The 10,239-nt window shown below is 41.6% G+C and overlaps 2 protein-coding genes across 2 annotated transcripts; one reads left to right on the top strand and one right to left on the bottom strand.

Annotated features, from left to right (window-relative positions):
• The first annotated feature begins 312 nt into the window (after positions 1-312).
• rag2 (recombination activating gene 2) lies at positions 313-1,965 on the top strand. The gene has a single exon (XM_085914524.1). The coding sequence runs from the start codon at positions 313-315 to the stop codon at positions 1,897-1,899; it is 1,587 nt and encodes a 528-aa protein (XP_085770650.1). The 3' UTR covers positions 1,900-1,965.
• Positions 1,966-4,015: 2,050 nt separating this feature from the next.
• On the bottom strand, positions 4,016-8,106 carry rag1 (recombination activating 1). The gene is made up of 3 exons (XM_085914766.1): positions 7,766-8,106; positions 6,543-7,675; positions 4,016-5,766 (listed from the first exon to the last, which is right to left on the bottom strand). The coding sequence occupies exons 1-3, from the start codon at positions 8,104-8,106 to the stop codon at positions 4,016-4,018; spliced, it is 3,225 nt and encodes a 1,074-aa protein (XP_085770892.1).
• Positions 8,107-10,239: the final 2,133 nt, after the last annotated feature.

The following is a 10,239-nucleotide window of genomic DNA, read 5'->3' on the forward strand; positions in this document are numbered from 1 at the left end:
GCCTATAAGGATGAAAAAGTATGATTGTATAATTGACGAAATGAATCCCACTTTATCCAGTTGGAATTGACTTGTAGCATAATTTGCTCTGAACAGAAAAGGCCGTCCAACTATGGTTGTTTCTAATTAAAATTTTATTGTACTGTCCACATTTTACATATGAGTTTATGTTTTTACGATGTTATTAAGATGAGACAGGGAACCATTATGTTGATAATGATGATGACCAGGAAGTAATTTTGAAAAGTGATGAAAAAAACATCTGTGTGTGCGTCCCTGTGTGCTGTTTTGAAGCAGACACCTGTACCCAGGATGACTCTGCAACCATTAAAGCCAGTCAACTGCGAAGGTCTTCTGCAACCTGGCTGTTCTCTTCTGCAGCTTGACGGTGAAATTCTGCTGTTTGGCCAGAAAGGATGGCCAAAGCGCTCCTGTCCAACAGGAGTATTTAGTGTGCGCTTGAAACATGATGAGCTGAGATTGAGAGCCATATCTTTCTCCAATGACTCCCAGTACCTTCCTCCTTTGCGCTATCCTGCCGTTTGCCGCCTTGATCCACATGATGGACTTCCGGAGAGTTATCTCATCCACGGTGGCCGCACCCCCAACAATGACATCTCAACAAGTGTTTATGCACTGAGCATGGATAGTCGTGGCTGCAATCGCAAACTGACCCTGAAATGTAAAGAGAAAGAACTGGTTGGAGAAGTGCCAGGTGCTAGATATGGCCACACAGTCACGGTAGTTCAGAGCAAAGGAAAGACAGCCTTTGTAGCTTTTGGTGGAAGGTCCTACATGCCTGCAAAAGAGAGGACCTCAGAGAACTGGAATTGTGTCATCGATTGTCCTCCTCAAGTGTTCTTGTTCGACATGCAGTTTGGTTGTTGTTCTGCTTACACTTTTCCAGAGCTCAGTGATGGCCAGTCATTCCACGTGGCCCTTGCGAGAGAGGACCGTGTTTACATCCTCGGCGGTCACTCTTTGAAAAGTGACGGCCGGCCACCTCGGCTCTTTTGTCTGCACGTCGAACTCCTGCAAGGTTGTCCATTATTGTCGTGTGAGCTTCTCGACTTTGGTCTGTCCATCTCAAGCGCTATAATCACTCGCACAGGCCCCGCTCACGAGTATATTATAATTGGAGGGTATCAATTTACCTCTCAAAAAAGAATGGAGTGCAGTACTGTCATTCTGGATGAGAAGGGGATTCACATAGAACCTCTTGACCCCCCCAAATGGACTCCAGATATCGTTCACAGTGGGACTTGGTATGGCGGTGCTGCAGGGGAACAGAGTATATTGCTAGCTGTACCAAGTGAGGGCAGGTCGTGCCAAACAAATATGAATTACTTCTATCTAGTAAACTTCCAGAAAGAAGTCGACAGCAAAGAAGACCAGCAGGGTTGCAGCCAAGAGCTGACAGACAATTCCACTCCTCTCGAAGATTCAGATGAGCTCTATTTTGGTCGTGAGCCTCAAGAGCTTGATGATAGTAGTGAGGGTGAAGGTAATACCTACGATGAGAAAGATGAGGAGGACGAGTCGCAGTATGGTTACTGGATCAAATGTTGCCGTGGTTGTCAGCTGGACGTCAATACATGGGAGCCGTATTACTCCACTGAGCTCCAATGGCCAGCCATGATCTTTTGTTCCAAAGGAGAGGTCGGACACTGGGTCCATGCCCAGTGCATGGGGCTGTCTGAGACAATGCTCCTCCAACTCTCGCAGGGAAACAAAAAATACTTCTGCCGAGAACATGGGGGTCTTCCGAAGCAGGAGATGACCCCACCTCAAAAGGTTATACCACTAACACATAAGCCTTTAAAAGTCAAACAAAGGAAATCTCATACATCGCTCAAGATGCCCAGACCCAAAACCGTTTTCAGAAGACTTTTTGAATAACAAGTTTATTATGTTGTGAAATAATAATTGAGAATGATCCATGTGTAAATTGTGTCTTTTGTCAAGTAGAGCCGGGGTCACTGACCTTTATGAAGCTAAGAGCTTTGGTAGATGGCCTAAAAGTTCAATACATATGTATTTCTGAAACATTTTTTCCCAAATTATCTAACCGGTAATGTCAATTATGTTGTTGTTATTAAGGACAAATTCATTTTTCGTATTTTCTGCACTACAAGGTGCACTTATTTTCTTATTCATTTTATGGAAAAATAAATGAATCATCAAGAGAGTGGTTGTGTTTATGTCATTAAATAAAATACAGTGAGAAAATGAAGATTGTGTTTGTAGCTTTGACTTCTTCATTTTGCTTCTATTTTAGACAAATGCCAATGTTTGAGATGAAGTCAAATGTTTCTAAACTTTTGCAAATCCCAAAATAGAAAAACAACTGCAGAATACATGTCAAATGTATTCATGAGTGTAAAAACATCCAAGTTTTCACTCAATAAATGTATCTAGATGGTAAGAATGAATTGTGAAAGCATGCTATAGAAGAAAATAATCATATATGTACCCTACATTTGTGTTTGGCTTAAAGATGTAATAGTAAGGGGAGTTTAACTGTGTTGTCTTTATTTATAAAAACAGATAAAAAGATCTTTGAAAAAAAAGTTTCACCTATCAACTTACTGTAAAAACTTGATGTGCAAACTGACATGTAATTTAGTGGAGAGGACAAACAGAAAATGAGAAAAGCTCAGACGGAAATGTTTGTGAATCATCCATCACCAATTTACTTGGAGATGCAATTTATTTTGCAAAAACACAACTATGAGACAAGCCGTCATAAAATGCATTCTAAAAGATGATGTCTGTTGAGGCCAGTGACAGCCCTGCTGGTGTATTGTTGCACTTATGACAGTAAAAAGGAATCAAACATCCAATAAAATAAGAAAACAAAATTGCTTGTCGCACCCACAAATGTCAAGGGCAGGAAAAGACAATGCAATCAATCAAAGAAATAAAGTTGCCAACAAACTTTATACAACATCCTTCTGTCCCTCCTCCATTTTAAGCCAGTGTGATGAAGAAATGTCAAAAGAGGAAAAGTGCAGTTTTATACCGAGCTAAAGAAAAATCCCTGCTCGAGACTCTGCTAGATGTTTGGCTTTAAAATGCATTTTAATGATTTATGAAAAAGGCCAGTATATGCTTTATTTTATGTGAAGATGTCGAATAAAGCATGATGTATTATCTAATGTGTACAAAATAAAAAAGATAAAATTTGGTTCAAAGTGACCTGGCAGATATTCCGCCTCCGAGGGTGCCAGGATAAAGCAATCAATTAATCTTTTGCAGAGGGCAGCCTTGAAACAAACAGCATTAAACTCACTGTGATTACATTTTTCTCCATTCAAAATGACCACAAATCCTCAAATATGGTCAATTTAACACATTTCCCCACTATGAGTTATACCATTTTCGTCTGGTTTCATAAATATCCACTTCATAAATTCATAAAGATGTCACATGCCTGCAATAAAATGAGCCATATTTCACTCATAGGAAAAGAAAAAATACTTTTTTGTTGCCAAATGAGAGTCTGTGTGTCACTGTCTCCACTGGCGGAGCTAGGTTGTTTTTTCTTCGGGTGGGGGGGGGGGCAAGGTTATCTTAGTGTGTCTGCAAAAGAAATTACTTTTTTATTTTTATTTTTTTACAGAAAAGGGGGGGGGGGGTTTCTGAAAGAAATTCTTCAGAGAATAGCAAAAAGTCAATTATTAGGCCTGGCACATGGGTGGTCCAAGCATATTTAAGGGGTGGAAGTGTTCCAGCGGCCTCCCCTCCAGCTCCGCCAGTGACTGTCTATATAAATTCACTCCCACTTCAACGTGACCATCCAAACAGCCAAGACATACAATTAAAAAAGTCCAACAGCTTAAACATTGTTGTTCTGTCAAGTCCAACATTAATAAATGAATGAATAATGAAACTTGACAAAGCTCTCAGAGAAAAAGAGTTTTACAAAAATAGGAGTTTAAAAGAAAAACTTTAAACCAAATTACACCAAATTCGTGAAATTGAAATATTTATGCTTAATTTCACACAAAAGGTATCAAAAATCAAAGACCTTGTGGGCCACACTTTCACTGTCCTGGATTTCTGTTGGGTCAATGGTGGCTTGCAAGGCTTTGGCAGAGTACTTATGAGCCTGCATAAACCTCTGTAAGTACTTTGATGTGTAGAGCCAGTGATGTTTCAAGACATCCTCAAGCTCAAAGGCTTTTGACTGACGTGCATTCATCTTACGAAAACGCCTGAACAGTTTGTTTGCAGACTCATTCCCCTCACTAGCCCATGCGCCAATGGATCCATCACGCTCAATAATTTCGGGGACATGGGCCAGGGTCTTGTGCAGATAATTGGTTATTTTGCCATTGTACCTGTATTTGAAAGTAGTGGAAATTAGGTCAGCAAATCTCTGGGAGTTGAAGGTGTAGCGGCAGACCTGGTCAGGACATTCTTTGGTTGGGCATGTAGAGCGCCACACAGGCTTCATCTGGAGGTACAGCCGCATCAGCTCCCTCAGGGCCTCTCTCCTCTCCTCTGAGGGCACCAGCTCACACACCACTTGCACAGCCTCGAAGGTCATTAGCTTCCGAGCGTAGTTACCGTTCATCCTCATCACAGGTTTGAGTTTCAGCTTCTGCCTCAGTGCTTTATCCAGGGCTGCCCGCCAGCTGCGCCGTTCCTCCCGACTGGGATTTTTGTTTCGGTACACCTCGCCTATTTCATCCTGGAAAATTTTGTAGAACTCAGTGGCATTACCAATGTCACAGTGTAACGCATCAAGTGTGGATTGCGTCTCCATGAAGGGCTTGGCTGAGATCCCCTTGACTCTGTCCCGCAGTTCCTCTACAGACTCAGAAAATGGATTGGTTCGCCAGATTTCATAGCGAGCCAGGTTCTCATCATGACTGCGTGTGACGGAATGGAGTACTATATTTTTGGAGGCCTCCACTCGACTCGAGTCACACAGTGTGCAGACATATGTGGATCCAGAGGCTTCCAAGCCCTCCAATTCACGGACCATCTTTTCATCGTATCCTGACCCTCTAAACTGGAAGCGGAAGGATCGAGGCAGTCCAGCTATCGACAGGATGAGCCTGCTCTCCTTCATTTTGTTACGTTCTGCAACCATGGGCGACAAGACAGCTGTGAGTGTTTCGTGGTCCGCTTCATCAACAAACATCAGACAGAGGGGCTTGCAAGACAATTCTGAGTTTGGCTTTGGCTCAGTGAAGATTGCAACCTCCTGCTTATTATCTTCACCAAGCAATACAGAAATAGACATAATGGTGAAAGAGAAGCGAACAGCTTTCTCGGGAACAACTGGTCCTCCGCCATGCTTTTCAGTGACATCTCCCATGCCATCACATGATTCTTTGATCGTAACATTGAAGCTTTGGGTACAGGCACTGTCTTCCATCCCCTTCTTTCTCAGCCCCTCCACAATGTCCTCCTCCAGATCCTTTATTGCGGACACCAGAGCCACATCGTAGCGGAATCGTCGTGTGATGGTGTTAGATGGTGAGTCATCCAAAGAGGAAGTCCATCCACAGAGCCCATTTATGATACCAACGTTGCAAGATGAAGAGACGTTCTTCAAATCTGGCTGCCATTCAAACTGGTGAAAGCCAGGGAGAAGCTCTTTCTCCGCAGCACGCAAAGTGTGTAAGGGCTGAAAGATCTGGCGGCCGCTGGTGGCTTTGACAGTCCGGTACACTTTGTGATACTGGCTACAGCTCAGGAAAGTATTGACCCGGATGGCCAAACACACAGCAGGGTGCAACGCAAAGCCTCTGCCTGTAGATAGAGACAAATTAAAAAGTTTCAAACACAGAATGAGGCAAAATAAAACACTAAGAGAATTATTCAGCACCAAACTGTGAAGCCCAAACTTTAGAAAGAGCTGGGGAAAAATTTCAATCATTTAAATGTGGAGTCATTCCTAGTACAACGCAGCAAGACCATGGATGTATTGTTGTCCAGAGCACACAAACCCTTGGATAAACAATGTAATGTTTTCTTATTTCTAAATGTCATAATGGGGTTGAGGGTGAAACAATAAAGCCACTGAAAAGGCAAGATGTATTGGCTACAGATGAGAACAGACATCAGCTGGCTTCAATTCCCAAATGGGAACGTTGGTACAGTCTGTGTCATTTACAGATACAAGAGCTGCTGATGATCTGATTCTAACAGGCCCTTCACATGAGTTTATATCATTTATCATAGAGGGGTGTGAAAATGAAAGTATGATAGTCAGGCAGAAAGATAGTGAGAGCTTGAGAAATTCAGCAAAGGCCAACAATGCTAGCTTAATGGACAGAGATGGACAAGCTTGAAAAGCTTTGCAATCAAAAACACAATGGACAAGCATGAAAAGCTTTGCAATCAAAATAGCAGAAACTCTTCTCTACTAAACAGTGAACTTTTCAACTCATTGTTAATTAAGGGATGAGTGCAGCCCTCAGACTATGGCAGAATTTAATGAGCTCTAATTAATTTGTTTGTGTCTGTCTTTTGGTGCTAAGGGGGTGTAAACTGATTGAACAAGAGACTGATTCATGGCCACTTACCTTGCATCGTGACCTCCAGCTCGTCTGCCATCCGGTGTTCATTCCCAGATCTCAGTGCCAGCAGATATAGTGTCAGACACACAGACCTTAGGTCGCCACCTTCCTCTTTGTCTGCAAACATCTTCACCTGGTTCTTCAGATCCTTCAGTCGATGCTTCTGGGCACGACGCGTGAGGGATAGCAAGTGCTGGCGAGGTCTCCCCCCTTTATTGGTTATCAGGTAGTTGTCGAGCTGTGATGATTGCTGTCTAGCATCCTGCTTCTCCGCATCATGGCTCATACAGTGAGCTTTAAATGAGTCTAGTTTTACATGCTGACCACAGCCATCTCTTGGACAAAGCAAAAGCAGAGAATGCAGGACTAACAAAAAGGTTTTTGCAGGAGGAATGAGGTCATCGCTGGAGCAGGGTAAGTTGCAGGAAGGACAGTGAGGCCCTATAAAGTTTTTGTATTTCATAATACAGTTGTGGCAAAAGAGGTGCCCGCAGGGGGCTTGAACTGGGTCAGAGAGCAGATGGTCACACACCATGCAAGTGAAAGAACAGAGGAAATCAACTGGGAAATTCTCAGATATAAGGTTGCTACTCAGGTGCTCTTTCTGACAGTGTGTGATGGTCCTCACCCAATGCTCCCTTTGGACACTGGGACTTCTCCATGTCTTAAGGGCAGAGCCATGAAGATGGCCGCCAAATGGTCTTAAAACTCCACTCTCACCACTGACAGTGATGTGGTTGTGGTCCAACTTGGGTCTTTTTGCTAAGATTTGGGCTCTGGGAGTGGTTTTCATCCTCTTTCTGCCAGTCTTGTGGAATAATTGTTTCTTGGGTGAGCAGAGCTGACAGAGGGTGGAATGAGGTTTCCACTCAGGGACCTTTGTCTTGGAAAGATTGCATACACCCCCTCCTCGTATGGCAGTCATCCAGCAGCGATGGCAGAAGGAAAGCGGGTGGACGGATTCTGTATCTTTAGTCACATCCACTTTAAAAACCTTCCGGATGACCTCTGGCCATTTTGTTGATGTACAGCACATTTTGCGTAAGCAATTCTTGCTGTCGTTATCCAGAACTGCGTGAACATCATGGATTGGGCCACTGATTTTTCTTAATGACATTCCACAAAGACGGCACAGACCTCTTCAACAACAAAAGAAAGAAATATTATAATATCTGTCATTGTGAGATGAAACAGAGCATGTTATCAAGTTAAGGCTTAATGTTAATTACCTGAGGTGGTTCATGTGATTGTCAATTTCTGCTAGCTTCATGTCCATGCTCTGGTCAAGTGGTTCAGTAGTTTTCTTGCTTTTTGCATCTGGGCACAATTTCATAATGCTATCTGTACTACCATGATCTAACTGTACATTTGGAGCTGTACAGACGTTAGATTTAGCGATCCCAGACATGGCTTCCTTCTCAAGTTTTGTCTCACTTGGCATAGGGGCCTTCTCCATGGACCTCACTCTAAACAGTTTAAACTTCCACTGAGTGTACTTAGAATAGGAATGGTGGAGCTCAGCCGGCATAGATGATCTGGGGCCATCTGTCTCCAGGCTTTCCTCTGCCATGATTGGACTTGAGCCTAGGAGAGGAGAAGTTGATGGAATAAGAGTAAGATGAGAATGGATTAAAAGGCTATGGGTGACAAATTTTGGGGGAAATGAACAAATTCATACCACAGATGTAAGGACACACAAAAAATGTTTTGGGTTTTAATTATTTCTTTGTCCCAACCCAGGGTCTTTTGGCTTGGCGCCCTAACAATTATATGTCATTCCTATAAAACATATCTTGACATGTGTAATCTAAAATCCATTGAACAAGACGTGACTACTGCAGGACTGTTTTACACTAATATATTGACCTCATGAAACAAGCACTGTGTGATCAATATAGCACCAAAATCTTCATTTCTCCCATCTCCAATCTTCTTGCCCTAGGAGCCTATCAGACTGTATTTCTTTGACACAGAGAACTTGTTAACACCTCCCCCCACCCCCACCCGTATCCCTGGAAGACTGTCAATCATTTATATTTGTCATTTTCCAAGATGGAGAGAGGATCGGAGCTCCGGGAGCCATAAAGTGGCTTTGTGAAGGCAGGGGGAAAATTGAAGACAGTTAAACTTATTTCACAATGCATTGATACTGACAAGGGAGGTAAAGAGGAAAAGAAAACAAGATGCCATCACACTAAATAGAGATAATTATATATTATTCCAAATACAACATTGTTCAATTTAACAGCACTTAATTTAGCAGACATTTAAATATATAATGTTTCGGCAAACTGCAAACATTACAATGTTGACCTTATTCTAGCTGAATTAACATTAGCACGTTAGACATTACTATTAAACAAGCTGATCATAAGAATCTTGAATAATCTATGAATTATTTTATCAATTTTTGGCCTTACCATAATTATACCAATGGCACTCTTCTTACAGCATCTCCTGTCTAACCATCTTTCAATGTGCTCCCTGGAAACCTTCATATTAGAGGCCTTTATTTACTTCTCTCTTTTGAGACAAACAGCTGAGGCTGTGTGCATAAGATTCAGCTGGGCTCTTACCTTGTTTTTAATCTCAGCTGGCGTCAGTCCCCTGGGGCTCCTCTCTGCACGGGGGCACAAGGGAAGCCCTGGAGCTATAGGCCTAAACACACTGCTGTATGTGTTTGTCTTTCACAGCTTGAGGCATCTGTTACCATGAGTCAAAGCTCCGTTGCCGGGAATTGATGCTGTCTTTACTTATGTGGCTTGTGTTTATACCTTTCCTTGTCAGGATCCCAACTGTCAACTCTCGCCACCTGATGCAAGCAGCTGATTTTTGGGAGGAAAAAAACAAGGTCAGAGCCACAGTGGTTTACACATGCACAGTTTGAGCTGCAGACAAACAACTTTTCTACCCCACCAAACAGAGAAAAAAAGGCAAAAACATATACATATACAGTTTTGACATTAAGAACCAAATGTGCATGTGTTAAAAAAAAATATATATATATATATATATATATATATATATATATATATATATATATATATATATATATATATATATATATATATATATATATAGAGAGAGAGAGAGAGAGAGAGAGAGAGAGAGAGAGAGAGAGAGAGAGAGAGAGAGAGAGAGACTTGATGTCTGGATTTAAAAGGACATTTGTTTTGCCTTCATCTTTCTTGTAGTACATATCACAATCAAATGTGGAATTTAGTCAGTGCTTTCAACCCAAATAGGAGTGTACTAAATATATTGCATTGCACTCAGCAATTTAGACGATTCATCAATAAATTATCTATGAATCGACAACTAATTGGTCATCAGATTAAACCATCCATTTTGCTATTTGATAATCAATTAATTACCGAGAAGGTTTTTTAATTAGAAATTAATGAAATTGAGATACTTTTTAGCAATCAAATTCATTATTTAATTGACAAAATAATGGACAGATCAATTGACTAATCATATAATTGTTAGATGCAGCCCTCAAACACTTTCTAGAAAGCAATGTTTAATTTCCACTGAGAAATATGGTTGCAATCAGGTGCAAAACTAAAAGGGAAACGGCATCCAAATGGCATCTTGCTGAATACATTGGCTTGTCATTTTAAAATGTCATTTAAATGTCATGTCTGTTTGAGGATGTACCATGTATATATGACATAAAATATGCAGCAAAAAGTATGTTTTC

This window comes from Syngnathus leptorhynchus, chromosome 6 (assembly GCF_054491065.1).
Source record: "Syngnathus leptorhynchus isolate UIUO chromosome 6, UIUO_Slep, whole genome shotgun sequence".
Classification (NCBI taxonomy): Eukaryota; Metazoa; Chordata; class Actinopteri; order Syngnathiformes; family Syngnathidae; genus Syngnathus; species Syngnathus leptorhynchus.